Raw genomic sequence first — 20579 nt, forward strand, 5'->3', positions numbered from 1 at the left:
ATTGAGGCCTGTAGTGGAACTTGCAGAATTGAAGGCAGAGCTGGACTTAGGATGCTGTGCTTTTGCTGCTTGGTTTCTCACACCCCAGTTCTTTGGGCTGTCACTAACTCAGGAAACAAAACCTACACCCAAATTTGAACCATGGATATAGTGAGCTGGAGCCACAGGAAACTGCAGGGCACTCAGCTGGTGTTCTTGACCTCTGATTTCACTGATTTTTCTTCTGCATCAGCAGGTCTGATACATGGCGCCTGGTGAACCCACCAGCACGGCCTCACCTTGAAAACTCTCTCAGGGGCCCCTCTGCCACCCACAGTGGGCAGAAGGTCACAGCCATGGCGACCAGGATCACAGCCCGTGTGGAAGGTGGTTACCATAGCAACCGCAGCATCTTCTGCACCATCCTGTAGAGTTGGGACCTGCCTCAGGCTCAGGCCCTGCCAAGCACTCAGAATTCTGAGTTGAAGCCAAGACCAAGGCCCTCTGCTGGAAGTAGTGCCTGAGAAGACTCTCAGTCCCTCCCCTACTCTTCCTCACCACCCCTCCTCCTGGGACTAAGAACAAGGTACCTCCAAAGCCCTTCAGCTACACAGCCCTCAGCAGTAAGAAACTTGGAAACATTTTTCAAGGAGTAAAAAGAACAGAAGCTGGAGGGCTTCCAGTCGCTCCAACACTTACAGACTATGAAGAGTTAGGGAAACTCAATACATAAGCTTTCAGGCCAGGATTCCTCTTGAGTTACAGAGAACCTCACTTCACACACACCAAACCCAGACTCTTCTTAGGGAAGAGCAGACTGACTTCTGAAGGAAGTGATCCTGGTGAGGTGGAGAAGCTGCCCTCTTTTCTGGATCTGCCCCTCTGTAGTCCCTCCAGGGCTGCAACACAGCCTCCCAGCTGCCTCTGGAGGCCACAGTTGTTTGTTTACTTAAGCGCAGTTCTCTTACATTTGGACATGGCCCTGTGAGGAAGAAGCTTGGGACAGGAGGCCCTCTTGAAAGGCCACTCCAGGGATGACAAGGAGACATGCCACAACAGGAGGTGCATGTGACAACTGACTTCTCTTGGGTGTGCAGACAGGTGCAAGCTTGAGCTGCGCAGGGATGCAGGAAGCTCCACTGACCTCAAGGAGTTCCCAAGCTCAGGACATTAGCTCCATGCCTGCCGCAGATCTTGATCCCGAGCACATCCACACTGGCTGCCCCTCCTGCCTCCAGCCTGTCCAGACGGAGGGGCCTGGGCCTTCAACGTGCCCATATGCTCATGGGTGAATAGCTGCCTTTACTGACCCCACCATGTTGTCCACTGTGCCTTGGCTCAAGCTTCCTTCTTCCCGGCATGCCTTTCCCCACCATCTCTAGTGCAAGCCCCACCCACTCAATGTTTAGCTCAGACACTGCCATCTCCACCCAGCTCTCCCCTTCCTCCAAGTGACAATGTCTACTTCTGAGCCTCAATCAAACCTCCCACTGCTCCCTCAGGGCACTCAGCACTTTCTGCCTTGTTTTGGAAACATTCAGGGACACACCCAGTCCCACCCACTTGCCTATGAACTCTAAAGGTAGGGCCATCTTACCTTGTCCCTAGGTCCCAGTCCAGAGCCTGAGTGAGAAGAGGAAGGCCAGCTCCCAAAGGGCGTTACTAAACTGTACTGTGAATGTATCCAGGTTCCAGGGCCAAGTGAGCTGCAACCCCACTGCCTAAGGGGGCTGGATACAGGGCTGGCTTGGCCTCAGTGATCCCCTCCCATTTGGCCTTTAATGTAGGGCCTTCACCAGCCTGCTGGGGTCACTGTCCTGTGCTGGACTAGAATTTCCCAGGCTGCTTCTATCAGGCCCTAGGTGCTGCTGTGGTTGGTGGGTGGGAGCGGGGAATGGAGCCAGGAGCTCTGGCTTCTCCCTGAGGACTTGGCACAAGAACACTGGTCCCTCCCATCCCCAGCACTGTCCTTTGCACTTGTTTGGTGGCCCCAATGTGAGTCGCTGTATAAAATGCTGCCTTTGTTATTTTGTAAGAAATTACTTTTCTGTGAACCAGGTACTTATGAAAACCTCAATAACCAAAATAAAGTTCTATATTTTAAAAGAGGCACTGTGTGTGGCGAGTCTTTCCTTGGTCTGGGCATTCACTGGAGTTCCATGTGGCCAGATGCAGGCCCAGCAGGGCTGTAGACTCACCAAAGGTGCCACCTCCCTGTGGGAGACGGGAATCTTAGGAGCCTCCTGTCAGGGCAGCTTTTCCTACCACTGCTTTGGGTTCAAAGCTGGAAGGTGTGCCCCTCCCCAGCTCATTGTCTTCCTATGTCATTCAAGGGCTGGGACTCCAGTGCTGCCTGCCCCGTGGGCTGTTCTGAAGACCAGCAGTAACAGTCCCTCCATGCAGCTCACAGACTACCGGCAAAGGGGTCTCATATCCATGAACATGGCTCTCAACTTCAAGTACTTAATCAGCATCTAACAATTTTTTCCATATTCATGTCATCTGCGAACTAGTGGTTACTGTTGTTCCTTTTGGAGGGAGTCAATAATTCCCTTCCCCACTCCCTATGGTGCTGGTGATCAAACCCAGGGCTTTATGAGCACGCTATCACTGAGCCATACCCCCTAGCCCTGGTAAGTTTAATCTTTGTCCGAAAAATATTCATAGAAAATTGTTTGGGGCCAGGCGTGGTGGCATGTGCCTGTAATCTCAGCTACTCTGGAGGAAGAGATTGGGAGAATCGTGATTCTAAGCTAACATGGGCAAAAAAGTTAGCAAGACCCAATCTTGACAAATAAGCCAGGTGTGGTGGTACACAATTATAAACCAAGCTACCTGGGAGATACAGGTAGGAGAATCTATCTATAAGATAGAATCTATCTATAAGATAGATTCTCCTACCTGGGAAACTGGCCTCTGGGGCAAAAAGTGAGACCCTATCCAAAAAAATAACTGAAGTAAAAAGGGCTGGAAGTTGAACTTGGGTAGAGCACTTGCCTAGCAAGCACAAGACCCTGAGTTCAATCCCCAGTACTGCCCCCTGACTCCCATTTATTTTTTGTTTGATTGATTTAACTTTCAGCAGCCACTCCTGAGCTGAGGAAGATTGCCATCTTTGAACTACTGATCTCTTTTCTGGGCAAGGGACATTTTTGGGATGATTCCATCTCTTTTTAACATCTCTCTTGGGCTAATACAGCAGCATTGGTTTTCTCATGTATCTTCCCATCATATCTGGACTTACACTGCACTGAGAGAAGCATCTGCATTTTCTTCCATTAGGTGCCACGTCTAGTCTGCAAGGTTGGGACCCATGATGTGCTTCCCACGTACTTTGCAGGAAATTCCTCGCTTGGGTAATCACACATGGAGTGTGGTACTGGGAGGGACTGACAAGTTTCCATCCACTGCTCCCCATCAGGGTCCCAGAAGCTTCATTACAAGTAGTCATTCTGTCAGGGCTGTATCCAGCCGGTGAAGGCACTGCACTGATTGACCATCAGTGTGTTCCACATTATACTCACCTCTGGTCCTCTCTACTTGGCCAACCCCTGCCCTCTACATGGCCTCAGCCTGGCAGAAAAGCTGGGCTCATCACTTCCTGAATGGGCTAGAATTTGGCAACCCCATTCCACTGGTGACTCATAGCTCCTGATTAAGGTGGAGGCCTCCTCTTCCAGCCCAGCTGTGGTAGACAGATCCTGCTCACCACTTAACTCTACTGGTCCTTCCAGATTCTCTTTGGAAAACTTCATCCATTAGATTTGGTTCTGAGGGCAGCCTGGTGAGATCATTCAATTTTGACTTCCTCAGATCTCACCTTCCAAGTCCCCACAGGCGAATAAACATGAGAAATGCCTGCCATTTACAATCACAGAAACACCAAAGGAGGGAGCTAAGTCCAATCTGACCATTTTTATATTTCTGCACAAGGCAGGCATGCCTGGGATGCTACCTCTGGCTTCATACCCATGCCAAAACAAGCCTCCTTCCCTTCCCTCCCCCACCTCGCTTTCTCTCACTCACAGTACGGTTTCACAGTGTATCTCAGAATGGCCTTGAACTCATGATTTTCCTGCCTCAGCCTTCCAAGTGCTGGGATTACAGGCCTGAAACACCACGCCCACCCACTTTCCTCTTTGCAAAAATAAAACTGGAAGTGAACAGAACAGTGAACAATGTGATTGTGGCCAAATGCTCTGTCTGGAAAGCACACATCTAGGAAACCTTCCTCCGCTTTGACTCGCGGTCCAAGCTCTGGGCTGGGGGCAGGGGGATGGAAAGAGTGCCCAGTCTATGTTCCTCTTCCATGCCAGCTGCCAGAGAAACCTTTCTTTTGGAGACCTTCAGCCTCATGGCTTTTGCTACTTCAATCATCCTAGGGAAGAAACAAACAGAACAAATGGAGAGTTAGCCCTCAATGTGCCCAGGGTGGCTTGGCAGGAGGGAGCAGTACATCTGTGCTCCAGGTCACAAAGACCAGAATTCCAGAAGTGGCAACCACATAGTCATCAACAATTTTTTTCCATCAGTACTGAGGTTTGAACTCAGGACCCTGCACTTGCTAGGTAGGCTCTCTGTCACATGAGCCATATTCCTAACCCTTTGCTCCTGTTAGTTATTTTTCAGATAAGGTCTCTTGGTTTTGCCTGGACTGCAATCCTATTTATACCCTCTGCATAGCTGGGGTAATCGGCATGAGCCACTGCACCCAGCAAACAATTTCATTTTAATGTATTGCCACGAGAAAATATCCAGGTAGGTAATAGAAACCGGGTTCTCTAGACCCCTAGTAATAACCTTCTTAACCGCCCATAACCAAACAAAAGCGACCAGGATTGAGCTCTTGCTAGAATTTGACCAGCTCCTAGTGCCTCTTTGCTTTTACTTTTCAACCTCACTGCCTGTGGGTATGCTGTGTGTGTGGACTGCTGGACGAAGGCAAAGAGAGGTGCTATCACAAGCTCTCTGAGAATACCATCTAGGACCTCGGATGCCAGATGCCCCTCAACCACCAACAAAGGATCCTGGGATGCTCTGCCCTATTGTCTGAATCTCCCCTAGCAAGGCTGAAAGGAACATAAGGTCATCTATCCAGTTCTCCCCACTCTTGTCAGAGAAGCTCAAATGCACCCCTGGAAACCTGCAGCTCTCCTTGCCTTAAACATTGCCCTCCCCTCGAGTCCCTTCTAGTTGAGAAAATTCTGCTTGCTAAGCTGAAGGTGGGTTCTCCTATACCTCCACCCCTGGGAACCCTACTCCCCAGTGACAGCAGTTCAGAGAACAGAGGATGCTCAGTTCTTCAGAACAGAATGCTATGGAAAAGCTTTGGTTTGAAGCCGGACACTCCTTTTGTTTGTGACACCTTAGGGAAGACATTACTTCTTTCAACCTACGATTCTTCAACTGTTCTTTTAGAGAAATTAAGGAGCGAATTTAATACTGTGACTTGCAAAGAGAAGGCACTGAAAATGTCTAGCCACTCATTTATTCATTCATTGAAAAATGTCTGCTGGACCCCAGATTTTCCTATATGACATATCCCTAGTTCTCTGAATGGTGCCGAAATTCACCCAGGCACCTTGAAGGGAGCTTTTCACTTTGCTAAGCTCACCTTTTCTTACTGAGCTTCAAGTCCCTCTGTAACACTGTCAGGTCAATCTGGAAGTCGTTTATGTGCAAGGCAAGTACAATTACATATGCAGTAATCTTTGCCTTCATAGAATTTGAAATCAAGTTCCGTAAACTGCAAAATCAACGACAGTAAAGAAGAAACAAGATTAAAATCCAAAAACTCAAAATAAGCACATCCAAGCCTGTTCCTTTTGTGTTCAGTGTCTTCCCAACTTGGGGAAAGGAGAAGGAATTTGAGCAAAGGGTCTCATTGCTTCCAAGGTGCCCGAGTCTCACAAGGTGAGCAGTGAGCCAACCCCGGCACTTCCCTGAGTAGGATACAGAAAGTTGTGCCCACACTTTCCCAGGTGGTGTTGGCAAAGGCCCTCCAAGTCTGTCCCTGCCTGCTTAGCAGGACTGCAAGAAAACAGTCACCCAAACTCAGCTGCTGTGGTTGCTTCTGAGGACACCCAGGAGCAGGAAGCACACTCCAATCAAGTGGCTGCAAGGAAAGCCAAGGTGCCATGAGGTTCTTTCCCAAGTCACTGAACTGGCCTTTCCTTTTCTGCAAACTGCCTTTCCACAGAGCAGTAGTTCTGTGGGAAATCTGTGCTCCTTGAAAGAAGCACAAAGTGAAAGAAGTATTTATCACAGGGCTTCCCATAGCCAAAGATAAGTGAATTTTTCCAGTGGGGCAGCATGTGTAATACATAATGTGTTCTCAACTTGACCACAAAAGCCTTCCAAATAGCAGTGACCTGTTCTACACTGCATCTGTGTGGACATGGGATTGAACCTGAGCCTCCACTCCTCACTCATAACTCCCACCTGCTTTCCCTTTCGTAGGCAAAAACCCTGAAAATGAACCCTTCTGACCTGCCGTTGTTATAAGACAAGCAGGTGAAGTTCTTCAGCAGCTTGGTGTTGATGATGTGGGGAATTCCAGGTCCTAGGGCACCTATAACACAAAGTTGCATTTGATCACTTTCTCAAAAAGTGAAGAGACCAGTGGATGGGCCACCATAATGATAAGAACCACATGGTAAGAGAAGCAGGGGTCCAAGATCCAGGATGACCACTTTATAATGAAGATATATTCAAGTGTGTTTCAGCCTGCAAGTCAGACATACACAGGAAGATGTTTATGATTAGGCCTAATGATGCAAAATTAATGAGATATTAGAAAACAAAACTGAAAATGGAAAAAGCCCAGGGAGAAAACGAGGGAGGCTGGAATGTGAAAATAAAAACTAAGCAAATATACTGTGAAAATGAATCTAGACCCTAAGGTGACCAATCACAGTAACAATGGTCAACTACACATTGTGCCAAAAACCACAACTGTCTCCTATTTGGTTTCCAAATCTCCATAGGTGTAGATATGGTATAGCCATATATGGTCCTAGCTTATAGGTGACACTGGGGTTACCATCAGAAACTGATTCCTTGTTGGAAATACACTAACACCACACAAGCCTGCCACAAACCTTTGTGAACAAAGCCAGTTTTTTCCTCCCTGTAAATGATGTTTGTTCCAACAGTCTTCCTTAAAATCATTTGACCTGACCTGGATACCATGCTTTGCCTAATGGAGAAGTAGTGAATATTCACTCTGGAAGACCCCTCGAAATTCATGCAATCCAACTTGTCCCCATTTCTAGAAGAAAGAACTCATCAAATCCTCTGGCATATCAGCAGCATCACGAGGAATCGCAGTGCTTCACAGTTAAAAACAAAGACTTGGACACTCATAGCCATATTCTTCCCTTCTCAGAGCTGATCTAACAACTACAGACAAATAAGGGACTGGAGCACTAGAATCAAATGTCTAGCACGAGCTTACTTTTCCGCTTTATAACTTTCTGATTTCGAAATTTGATGAGAATGTCTAGAAACCATATGCATCGGGCCTGGTGGTCTCGGCTCTCTTCATTTGATGGCAAAGACTTCAGTGCCTCAATGACAAAGGAGCAGTGGCTGAAACAAGGAAGGGAAAAGGAGGGCTGTGTCAGGGTACTCAGGCTCTGTCAGGAACCATACCTCCTCACAATGAGAACAGAAGCACCTCTCCCCCATACACACTCAACAGCTGATGTAGGGCAACCATGCTCAACAATCTTTACAACAGGAAAGCTTTGCTTTAGTGTAAGGGACTGTAAAAGGGCCAGATAGTCAAGATTTTAGGCTTTGTGGGCTATACAGTCTCTGATGCAACTCTATGTCATACTGCAAAAGCAGTCAGACATATTACTTATGAGTGAACAGAGCTGTGTTCAAATAAGTCTTTCCTCTACTTTATTTAGTCACAGGCAGCAGGTGGCAGGTGGGCCACAGTTGTCTGACCTCTGGGTTAGTGGCCAGGAGCATAGGCTCTGCAGTCAGACTGCACCTGTTTGAGTCCCTTCTCTGCCATTTAATGGTTAGGGCAAGTTCCTGTACATCTCTATGCCTTGGCCTATATTGGGGCCAATGATAGTGTCCTGATCCTCAGGACTTGTTCCCGTGTCACCAGTCTGCAAGTCAAGTACTTAGAGCAGTGCCTGGCACAAAATGACAGCTCAATTTGCCTTAGCCATTATTTTATGTACTATTCTGTACCATCTGGCCCTGGAATGAGAGATAAAAAGGCTCTTCACGATGATCTTGTAGGTTGCGGATGTAGCTCAGTGGTAGGTAGTGTGCCTGCCTAGCATAAGAGAGGCCCTGCACACACACACACACACACCACACACACCACACACACCACACACACACACACACCACACACACCACACACACACACACACACCACACACACACCACACACACCACACACACACACACACCACACACACACCACACACACACCACACACACACCACACACACCACACACACACCCACACACACCACACACACACCACACACACCACACACACACACACACACCACACACACACCACACACACACACACACACACACACCACACACACACACACACACACCACACACACCACACACACCACACACACACACACACACACACACACACACACACACACACACACACACACACACACACACACACTTACTTTAGAAAAGCTTGCCCACCATACTGTTGAAGAAGTTATCACTTCGGCACCACCCATTCCCAGGACAGCATGGGAGTGCTGCCAGTACCGTCAACACAACACAAGGCCAAGGGCTAGCTCTGGTCTCCAGCCTCAAACTGCAGGGCCTTGCCACCCTCTGTCCAGCTACAGGTTCCATGCACCCAGATGCCACATCCGTTCCCTGAATCCACCCATGGTTCCTGAAAGCCCAGAGCCAAGAGAACACTGGCTCCTTCCTGTCCAAGCTCAGCAGACACCTTCTCACTGGCTAACACCCCAAGGCCCCACTGCACGTCTGACTCCTACTGCTTCCCAACCTCATGCCCCAGACACCCCATGTGCCCAAGTGGGAGTACCTGTTCTCTTCAATCATCTTTAGGATTTCTTCTGCTGTGACCTTCCTGAAAGCTTCAGATGGGCTCTGGAGAGCTTCGTACTCCATAGGGGACAGAACTAATTGCAGGTCAAGAACGTAACTCAACCAAAACAGAAACATCCAACATCTTGAAATGGCCTCAGTTCACACAGGAAAGCTAAGGCTGTCCTTAGTCCAGAGGACTGAGCTCAGTAACCCAGTTCTCAGATGCCAGCCCAGTGCTCATACCTTGCTTGGCTGTTCTGCCTTCTCTTCCTTATCAGATCCATGGCTGGCACTTATTATCTAACAAAACCATCTAACCAAACTTCACTTCATCAAGTAATGAAATTCTATACTCCAATACTTCCTTTTACAGCATCTGCCCTAGACTCTGGGCATTGGCCAACTCAAAAGTTGTATTTCAACTATTCGTGGAGAGTGACCCCACCAGGCTAAGCTGGGTCCCTCTGGCACACTACTAAGGAGTGGATCTGAATCAGCTGATGAGGAAGCCTGGCTGACCTACCTCCTGGCAATAGGACCACACCAAGTACAAAGGTTTGGAAGTTGCTATGAATGCCTTAGGACCACAGACAACATCCAAGAGCCTGTCTATGCCAACAATCAACCACAATTTGCGAACTAAGGAAGCTTTTCTACCATAAGATGGGTACTGTCTTCAAGAAGAACATCACAGAACTGGAGGCGTGGTTCAAGCAGTAAAGTACCTGCTTTGAAAGTGTGAAGCCCCGAGTTCAAACCCCAGTCCCACCAAAAACAAAAAGTAGGGGCTAAGAAAGAATAATATAGAGGAGATGAGTTCCATCAAAGTACATCATACGCATGTATGGAAATGTCACAATGAAACCCCTTTCTACAATTATTTTATGCTAATAAACTTTAAGTAAGAAATGATCCAGAAGTTACACACATAGTTACGTGAAAAGGAAAGGATACTATCTTCAAATTTATACACATCTTCAGGCTTGGCTGCATCAGCATGGCATGGGGGAAGGTACAGGGAGTCATCTTGCAAGTCATCCTGGATGGCATCACTGACAAGAGCTTTCAGTAAAAAGAAAGTTAGTGTCAATGTCACCCTGTTTGATTTCAGGTTCCCCAACACTCTTTGCAGTTTGTGCATTTGAGACCATAAAGGTCCCAAGCCCCCAAGTCTGAATGCATCTACTAAGATGACCTGAACTGCCTGTCAGGCTAATTGTTTTAGGACCACTAGGTCCGGAAGGTGGATACAGTGTGGCCCTCTCAAAATGATTTGCAATACAGATATTAGAGACAGATATTCGAATAAACATTCACAATATAGTATCAGGGAAGCTAAGTGAGAAATAGGGTTGGGGATGTAGCTAGTGGTAGAGTGCTCACCTAGCATGTTTAGAGAAAAAACATGAGCCAGGGCACTGCTGGCTCATACTCTAGCTTCTCAGAGGCAGAGATCAGAAGGACTGAGGTTGAAAGCCAGCTCAGCAAACAGTTTGTGAGATCCTATCTCAAAAAAACCCATCACAAAAAAGGGCTGGTGGAGTAGCTCAAGGTGAAGGCCCTGAGTTCAAACCCCAGTATCGCAAAAAAAAAAAAAAAGAATTAAGTATGTAAATGGAAGGGGATGGAGAGATAGGAAAGTTGTAATATTGGTGTGGTAAAATGTTGGGCCCTGGTTGAATTACTTTTTTAAATGCCATTTTTTTTGTTTTTGTTTTTTGTTTTTTTTTTTGTGGTGGTGGTGCTGGGGATCAAGCCTCAGGCCTTATGTATACTAGGCAAGTGCTCTACCACTGAGCTATAGCTCCACCCCTTAAATGTCTTTAAATACCTGTGAATAAACTTAGCAAAAAATTTAAATTTGCTTAGATGTTAAAGTATGCCTTTGGCTGGGTGTGGTATCACATACCTATAATCCCAGCACTTGGGATGCTGAGACAAAAGGATAGTGAATCTAAAGCCAGTGTGGGCTACGTATTAAGATCCTGTCTCAAAAAAGATAAAGAAAAGATATGTATTTGAATAAACAGACATATATCTATGTTCCTGGGTAGTAAAACACAGTATTATAAAGATACTGATTCTCCTCATTTTAATCTCAACTGGATTTTTGAAGAAAACTGACAAAAATAATTCTTAAGATCATCTGGAAGAAAAAGCATGCTTTAGCAGTGAATACATTTTTAAAAAATAAAAATGAAAGAAGAGGATGAATGATGAGATAATAACCTAATGAGAAGGCTACTATGCTCAAAAGATACTATGCTGGTACAGGAATAACCAATCAGAACAAGGAACAGATACAACTAAGTGATCAGAACGTGGTAACACGGTAAAGATGACTTTAAATCACCTAGGATGAAACTGGGGACAACTGGGTAATCACTTAGGAAATATAAAATTAGATCTGTACTCTATACAAAACAAAAAGCACAACTGTGAAAGTATTAAAAGGCAACATAGGAAAATAATATCAGATACGGAAAGATTTTCTTAACATTTCTAAAATTCCACTCTTTTTTGGCAGTGGAGTTTGAGTTTGAACTCAGAGCCACGCACTTGCTAAGCAGGTGTTCTACCACTTGAGCCATGCACCGTATCTTTTTGCTGTGCTTATTTTGGAGATAAGGTCTCACTTTTGCCAGGCCAGCCTGGACAGCAATTCTTCTGTGTTATACTTCCTGCCATAGCTGGGGTGACAGGCATATAACACCACCCTCAGCTTTTTTCCATTGAGAAGGGGTCTCACAAACTTTTTCCCAGGGTGGCCTCAAATTGTGATCCTCTCTATCTTAGCTTCCCCAGTAGTTTGAGATACAGGTGGGAGTCACCAGTAGCAGGCCAGAATTCCATTCTTAATAGATAAACATTTTTCAATAGCACAATAAAATGTGCAAGGTGCCGAGGACCAGAAAAAGATCCACTGGCCCCAAGGTGAAGTGCTACTTCTGGAGGTTCAGGCCCACCATTATCACTCCAGCCGTTCTGACCAAAGCCTCCTTGGACTCAAAGAGCTGAGAGGCTGTCCCCCACTACACCCTGCAGGCTTGCACATATCCGCTCCCATGCCTATCTCCTCCCCTTAACTATAAGCTTCTGAGGCCAGGACCCTGTCAGTTGTTTCTTACGTTCCCACAGTCTGTCCCTGAGAGGCCCTCAGCAAGCTACAAGGAAGGCATCCAGCCTTAACTCCCATCACTTCCATCTTCTCTCAAGAGAAGAGAAAGTATCTTTCTGGGCACATTTTTGCCCCAAGTTCCAGCAGCTTACCATTCACGCCCTTAGTATCAATGATGTCCTCTGCAGCTTTAGCAACTGCGAGGTTCAAAGATTCACTGCCAACTTTGTTCATTCTCCTGGAGTTTAGAGATCGCTTCTGTTTGGTAGTTCCAAAGGCTTCGATGCAAGAATCCATCTGTGTAAGAGATAAACCCAGTTACTGGGGACAAGTCCAACAGCACTGCTACTCTAACTGTGTAACAAAGAAGCTCTAGGCTCCCGGAGCCATCATCACCTCACCTGACAATTAGGCAGTCACACCATTTTGCCTCACGGGACTGTTGTACACATCACATAATATTAACAAATCGGACATACTTTATAAACTTTATTTAGGGCTTTTTATAAATCAGTAGCTTTTCAATCAGTAAAATGAAGACTTGACTACAATTAGCGTAGTTAAATCTGTGGCCCACAGCTTATCACTCTCCTCCCATTCTACACCCGCTAACAGATACTGCGGACAGATCACTTACTCTTCTCCCACCTACCCACCTCCTAGCCAGAGAGAATCTTCATACCCCTTCTCAGTACAGTGCTCCAGGCAGCACTGAAGACTCAAGTTACCATCCTGGGATGAGATGACTTTTAGAAGAACTTTGAGCTTGCAAAGCAGGCACTGTACTTCATACCTCCAGTCCTGTAAGGACTTTCTACATTGAATAATCCTATAGTTTACTTTGTTTTAATATGAAAGTTTCCAGGAACAACCATTATTTTTTAAAAGTTGAACCAATTCTAAAGACAAGTATTATGCTATACTCTTCCAGCCTAGAGAACAGGTTCCAGAACTGCTCCAAACAGAAATAAGTCTGCTCTCTGGGAGACTATGAGGTCTCTGTAGGTAGGAACTGTCCACAGAGTCACAGCTAGAGCAGTGAAGACCTGAGTTCAACAGACTCACTGTATTTAGGGAAAAATCCAGGCCTAGAAGGAATGTCCTTAAGGCCCCAATTCTGTCATACTCACCTTTTCTCTGAAAGTTTTGGCTTCACTCTCCAGAGTAGGTCCACTCTCAACAGATTCATCTTTTGAAACATAAAACACAATAGCACAGAGAGAAAAAAAGCAAACTGTAAAGCCTACAAATATCAATTTTTTTTTCGAAACAGTGTTTCACTGATGCCCAGGCTGGTCTTAAACTCCTAGACTCAAGTGATCCTCCTGCCTCAGTCTCCCAAGTAGCCAGGACTACAGGCATGAGCCACTGTGCCCAGCTCTGTAAGGCCTACAAATTTTAAAGTGTTGAATATTTATTTGTTTATCAATTGATCTAAGAAAGGCAGATTTCTTTATTCTAGGACTTCCCTGAGCCTAACATGAATGTATACTATGAGCTTATTAATATGTAGCTTTAGTACACAATGAAGAAATTTGGAAATAGATTAGGCGGTGAGATGAAGGTGTCATCTGGTCCAATCTCTTCATTTTGTAGGGAAAAATGAGCCCTCCAGGTAAAATGACCTGTCCCAGATCAGTTCACCAGGGTGAGGCAGAGTTGCATTAGGAGACAAGTTTTCAACTTTTTTCATAAATAGTTTTGCTCTCCTGGTAACAGACCTAAAAGCAACATTAACATGAGGCAAGTATTTTTTACATGACGCTCTCCAGCCTTGCACAAAGCACTCAAATAAGGCGTAGTATAATCTGCTAGGAAGAGTACAAGCTCTAGAGTGGCCTTGCCTGAGTTCTATCAGCAGTGTGCCCCTGTAAAAGTCACCTAACCTATGTGTCAGTTTCATTGTTGGTAAAAAAAAAAAAGGAATAACAGTACCTATGAAGTAAGTCACATGGGGCACTGAAAGTGTTTAGAATAGGACAAGTACATAGTAAGGACCCAATACTAAAGTGTGTATGCTAGCTAAAATAAACTAGCATTTGCAAATGCAAATGGTGCGTCCCTGTAATACAACCTATACAAGGAGTATAAATAGAAGAAATTACAGTTCAGGATGGCCCAGGTTAAAAAGCAAGACTATGCGGGACACATTGCTCAAGCAGTAGATCACCTGCCTAGCAAGCCCAAAGCCCTGAGTTCAAACCCTATACTGGAAGAAAAAAAAAAGGTGAGGCCCTATCCAAAAAGTAACTAAAGCAACGAAAATCAGGACTATAGAATAAGCACTGTGTGTGTGTGTGTGTGTGTGTGTGTGTGTGTGTGTGTGTGTGTGTGTGTGGTGGGCGCGTATACTAGTGTGGGAGGAAGGGTGAATGAAGGAGATTAAGGTGACAGTAGATGGTAGATGGACTCCATATACCTATATAAAACAGAACTAAAAAAACCTCTTCTAATTGCTTTAATGGGGTGGGGAGGGGGCTGAGGAGGAGAGACAATGGGGGCAATGTAAATAATGTACAATATAAGTCTAATTGGAATTGTCACTATAAATACCCCCTGTATAATTAATATATCCTAATAAAAAAATTTATTAAAAAAACTAAAGCAAACAGTGCTAGGGCGTGGCTCACACAGTAAGAATTTGCTATCAGACATGTTCTCTAACATTCTGCACTGATTACTGCTCAACTTCTCAACTTGATTCAAAGATTGCTTCTAATCCCACATCAGTTAAAACTGTGGGACCAGATCTGTGTCCGTCTTACTAGCCATCCATAGCCCCTACTTTGATGCCTAGAGCACAGCAGGTCACCAATAAATGCTTGTGAATTAAAAACTTCTGGACTGTGGCATGACTCAAGTGGTAGAGTGCCTGCCTAGCAAGTGTGAGGCCCTGAGCACCCAGTACTGAAAATATAAAATTCTAAAACCTTTCAAATAAATAAAAAAGGCAGAAAGTCATTCTTTTAGAAAAAATTATATAACAAGTGTTTTAAAAATCAAAAACTCAAATGAACTCATCCAGCAAACCCAAACCATGCAGTGTTACTGTTTTGTATGTGTGTGTGTGTGGTGTGTTGTATGTGTTTGTATGCGTTATGTGTGTTGTATGTGTGTGTGTGTAGCAGTACTGAGGTTTGAATTTAGGACCTCTCACTTGCTAGGCAGACACTCTACCACTTGAGCCATACCCACAGCCCTTCTGGGTCTTCATGTCTGGGACCTACCTGCAAACAGGGGCTGCATTTTGAACAATTCAGCATCATATACTTCCATTTGGCCAGAGGTCTTGTTCAAAATTCCCACAAAATGCCTAAATAAAAAAAGAGTAACGCAATGGATTATTCATAGCAATTTACTTTTTGCTATGCACAAGTTCTCAACCTTCTTTCTACTCTAACACATCTGAGAAATGCAGCAAACTTACACAAGAGTAACAATAACAATAATTCCTTTCAGCACCAATTCTCTACAGAGAGAGGGAAAAGGAGGGGTGGGAAGGGAGAAAACATGAGGTGACTAGAGAAGGGATTCCATCAACAGGTGATTCTGGTAGACAATCATATTTGGACTCACTGCTGTAAAGAGAAACTCTTCTGAGGTACAAGAATCTAAATTACACTATAATTTACTGTGCACATAAATTTTATGGAGGCAAAAATAGTAAAATCTTATTAATTATAGGAAGAACATCAATCTGAAATGGAACATCTTTATTAGGAGCAATGCAGCATTAAGTTTTAAGCAGATACATATACATCAATCTGCCTCCCACCAGAACATGGTTGAGCAGGGGCTCTGAAAGGGCCTTGTTTGTGGCTCACTGTTGATACCATCACAAGGAGTCTGTCTATATCACGTTCAACTCCTGAGAACTATAGAATGTTCTGACTGGACAATCTTCATGATATAGAGGAGTCCAGGCTGAGGGAAGGACAGAGTTGCCCTAAATGACTCAGCTAATCAGTGCCATTGCTGGATGGAAACATGAAGCTCCTGTTACCCAGTCCAGAGTCTTTGATGCTACCAAATCCTTTTCTTCTACTTAGTACCAAGCAAACTTAGGGCAAGCTTTGACCTATTGATCATAAATTCCAAGTTAGTGAAGAGAGCTGCCTTTTAGAATAAGAATTATAAATAAATAATGTTACAAATAAATGAAATCTTTAGGAAATATGACAAATACAAAACATCTTTTCCTTCCAGCAATGTCTAAAAGCCACTTAGTTTAAAGGCCCGAGTCTAGAAACATAGGGACTTGGCAAACCGCCTTAGATTTCTCTAACTTCTCTTAAAATACTGTGTTAGTGCCACCATCAGTACCCTCCCCATCACTCTTCTCACTGACCCTCTCCCTCCATCACCTGCACAGAGTGTTGCACTTGAGGGCTCCAGTCCCAAAATTGTTTCCAACATAGGAAAGTCTGTCTGTTTCAGCTGCCTAAAATGCAGAGGGAAGGGAACTCCATTTACAACCAACATTGAAAAGTATTAAGCATCATGTTTTCTACATTTGCAGAAGCTTTTAGAATCCAAGACCACAGTGGATTAGCACTAGACAGCCTCTAGGAGATGAATCTGGGGTATCTCTAGGGAAAAGGCAAGAGAACTTTTTATAGGGAAGCCCCACATAGTGCTGGCTTCTAACTGGTGTGAAAAGTTCTTGGGGAGCTATACCACAGGTCTTGACAGAGAGGCCCTGGGCTCCCTGGACTTACAGGTATGCAACAAAGTGCTTCTGTGGACAATGTTCTGGGCCCAAAGTCCAAGGCCTTCTTGATCTTCTTTGTCCACCTCTCCCAGGACTGCTCTTCATGTCCCCTCAGGACCACTGGAAATGTCTGGTTCAATCCCCAGTCACAGCAAGCTTCCCTTCTCCCCTGCATTTGTCCTTACTATCTTTACTAGGATCACCCAATCTCAGCTGTCCAACCCTCCCTCACCCTTTGGGGCTCGGTTCCAATGCACCCTCCCCCAGGAAGGCATTCTGGTAAGCAGAGGCCTTTCTTTCCACTGAGCTCACTCTCCCCATTAGAACCCTGAGCTTTGTGTATGTATGATTGTCCCTCACAGCCAGTTTGTGCATCTCAAGAGCAGGAGCTCTCAACCCAGGAAAATCTTCTCCAGTGCTACTGGCCTCTAGTGGGTAGAGGCCAGAGATGCTGCTAACTGTCCTGTGATGCAAGCACCTGCCACCCACAACAAGGAATTATCTGTCTCAAAACTGCTAAAGTTGAGAAACCCTGCTCTAGAGTACAAGCTCCCTCAGAATGAGGCCTGGTCTCATTTGGATGTTTTCCTAGCACTCTACTGCACAGGGATACAGTAGGTATTCAATAAATGAACAATGAAAAAAAAGAATGAGCTGGGTGCTGGTGGCTCACACCTGTAATCCCAGCTACTCAGGAGGCAGAGATCAGGAGGAGTGCAGTTCAATCTCAAGCAAATAGTTCATGAGACCTTATATCAAAAACATTCAACACACACACCAAAAGGGAGTGGTGTAGAGTGCCTGGTTAGCAAGCATGAGGCCTTGAGTTCAAACCTAAGTACCACATACACACACAAAACCAAATGAAAAGTCATTACTTCATCCAAAAATCCTGAATCCTGATGGAGACTATCTCCACACCCCAAGCTGCTGGAGGAGCTCTTCAAAATCCCTTTTGCTACTTCCCTTCTGCTCCCCTCATGACCTCCCACATCCATCCATACCAAGGGGCCTCCTGAGGCCTACAGAGTGGAGGCAACCTGTAGCTACCACACTTACCAGGATGCGCTGACTCCTCTTCCTGGGGTTCATGGTGTCGTTGCTGTTGTACAAGGTAAAGCGCATGTCGCCAGAGTTCTGCAGCTTCCCGTTGGAGAACTGAACTGTAAGAGAGCAGCCCAAAAACGCGATGAGAACAGAAGGGCCCACATGGTGAGGAGGAAACGGAGTGTCACTGGGAGACAGTGGCAGTTCGAATGGGAAGGCAAGGAAACTCAGGTCCTGATCCTTACAGGCACTGAAGGAGGTCCTGATACAGTTGGGAAGAGAAAATAGGAGGGTGAGGGGGTGGGGAGTGGGAGAAGAGATCCCTGGGAGGCCTGTGACAAGAGAGAACAAGGGAATGAGAATGACAGAAAAAACCTGGTCCAGGCCTAAAGAGACAGAGGTAATCTGCTCAGTGGAAAGAGGGAAATGGAGCAGATGGGAGGCTTGGCGAGGGGATAACAGGATCCTGGCACAGCCCTGAGGAAGAGTGGAAGCTGGGAAGTAGTTACAGAAAGATGAAGGGATGACAGGGGAGCCTGGTCCCAGCACCGAGTAGAGGAGGAGACTTGGCGGGTGGCAGGGGAGTCCTGGCCAGGCTGGGGAGGGAGCTTGACGCAGGGCAGGAGGGAGGAGGGCTGCTGAGGTACCCAGAGGGAATGGAGAGGGTCATGGGAATTCTGCTCCTGCTCGGCGAGCTGTACTCGGCTTACCCAGTACAGCTCTCTGCCTCTCGTCGGGCCCCCCACAGTACAGCCACCTCGCAGTCGACAACACCTCCGCCGCCATCTCGCCTGTCCGCCAGCCAGCTCAGGAGACAGGAGTGCAGCCGCTCAACTCGCTTGCTAACACGCGGAAGCCTGGAAAGTATAACCAGCCGGAAGGGGTGGGTCCTCACCGGGCCCCGCCCATAGTTACGCAACCGTGAGGCTCCGCTCCCTACGCGCTAGGCGCACAGTCCCCGCCCACTCTTTCCTCTGCACTCCATGTTGTTTCCTCCCGCACGTTGCCACACCCCCTTCTTGGCCGGCGCAGCACCTGATTGGCCCAGTGCTGTGCCTTCGCCTTACGGGATTGGTGGGACTAGAGCTCGATGAGCTGAAACGTTTATACAGCTCCAGGCTAAGCGTCATGGGGCTTCCACTTATTTAGCTTGGCCTAGGTAGAGCGTCGTCTTTCTCTCCTACCGTGAATATGTCAGCTAGGATCATCTTCGGCCCCATGGGAATGTGACAGCTGGTGGAGAGTCTTCCTTTGTAGGGCCCTCCCTCCACACCCATGGATAGTCAAATTTTGTCCACAGCTCCGCACACAGTTCCCATAATCCCTCCTCCGACCTAGGTGTGCACACATTCGTGGCCCAATCGACCCTGGGAAGATGGACCACCAGGAGAGGCCTAGCAACCTCAGAGCATTGGGGCAGGGGCTTCTGAAGTGGGTTCGAAGAGAGGAGTCCTACCTGATGGACGTGTCCTTTCATCCCTGCAGTCTCAACAACTCTCCTCGTGGGGAGTATCAAAGGAAGAGGAGGGCAAAACATTGTATGCGCATATGAATAAAAGAAATTAAAAAAAAAGAGGAGGGCAAAAGCAAGGCCATTAAGCATGGACCCAGGCCAGTGCCCCTTTTGCCCTTTACTGTTCAAAGCTGACTCATCTCTGTTCTTCAAATTGCTGCCTTTGAAACTCGCCCCCTACCTCCCCCCACACACACACCCAGGACCTCCGAAATATCCCTTAGACCTACGTGCGCCTTTGCTTGAACACTTGTCACATTTTTCTAATTATTCAATCTCAGGCTTATATGAACACAGCAAATGCTACATTATAAAGAACCGAACCATTGCATTGACCTGAGCCATTCAAATTGTCATCCTGACACCCTACTCACCCCTAAAGAGTATATGTTTTCTATGAACAAGGACCGATATAGTTTGAATGGGGAACGTCCCGCAAACACACATGTATTAAATGCAACCCGTGAGGCTCATGGGAGGTGGGGGACACTTTAAGAAGTGGAGTTCAGTGAGAGCTCTTTAGGTCATTGAGGAGGTATCCTCTCAAGTAGGTTAGTGGGACCCGCCTCTCCTTCCTCTTCTGAGTAGCTTTTCATGGCTCCTGCCATAATGTGCTTGCTGCTTTGTCACAGACTCCAAACCGTTGACCATAAGCCTCCAAAACTATGTACCAAAATAAACCTTTCCCCTTTATAATTTGATTATCTCAAGTATTTTGTGACAGAAAGATAACTAATGCAAGGACTTTCACTAAATATTTACAATATAGCCATTAGAATTAGGAAATTAATATACATTACTACCAGCTATTCCTCACATCCTAGTTAAGTTCACCAAATGTCCCAGTACTGTCTTTATAGCAAAAACATTCTGTTAAGAATCATGTGTTAGCTGGGCACCTTATGGCTCATGCTTGTTATCCTAGCTACTTGGGAGGCCAAGATCAGGAGGATCGAGGTTTGAAGCCAGCCTGGGCAAATAGTTTGTGAGACCCTATCTCAAAAAAATACCCAACACAAAACAGGGTTGAATGAGTGAATCAAATGGGAGAGCACTTGCCTAGCAAGTGTGAGGTCCTGAATTCAAACCCCAGTACCACCAGCCCCCAAATCATCTGTGAAAGGGTTGGGGTTGTAGTTCAGTGG

The 20579-nt window shown here is 46.1% G+C and overlaps 2 protein-coding genes across 6 annotated transcripts in view; one reads left to right on the forward strand and one right to left on the reverse strand.

Moving 5' to 3' along the window:
* Fbxo10 (F-box protein 10) overlaps positions 1–2088 on the forward strand; it is a 43229-nt gene extending 41141 nt beyond the window's left edge. For 3 of the 5 annotated variants that reach the window (XM_074051430.1, XM_074051433.1, XM_074051431.1), the window contains one exon: positions 233–2088. In XM_074051430.1, coding sequence (XP_073907531.1) covers positions 233–410 — 178 coding nt within the window. In that variant the 3' untranslated portion in view covers positions 411–2088. The remainder of the gene's footprint in view (positions 1–232) is intronic. The other 2 variants (XM_020158184.2, XM_074051432.1) reach the window with 1 other exon arrangement.
* Positions 2089–3874: 1786 nt separating this feature from the next.
* Positions 3875–18809, reverse strand: Polr1e (RNA polymerase I subunit E). The gene is made up of 12 exons (XM_020158185.2): positions 18632–18809; positions 17934–18037; positions 16528–16604; positions 15391–15476; positions 13294–13352; positions 12316–12460; positions 10000–10107; positions 9041–9137; positions 7436–7569; positions 6469–6550; positions 5594–5725; positions 3875–4357 (listed from the first exon to the last, which is right to left on the reverse strand). Exons 1-12 carry the CDS (start codon positions 18705–18707, stop codon positions 4198–4200), a joined length of 1260 nt encoding a protein of 419 aa, XP_020013774.1. The 5' UTR covers positions 18708–18809; the 3' UTR covers positions 3875–4197.
* Between the last annotated feature and the right edge of the window lie 1770 nt (positions 18810–20579).

Source organism: Castor canadensis, chromosome 13 (assembly GCF_047511655.1).
Source record: "Castor canadensis chromosome 13, mCasCan1.hap1v2, whole genome shotgun sequence".
NCBI lineage: Eukaryota > Metazoa > Chordata > Mammalia > Rodentia > Castoridae > Castor > Castor canadensis.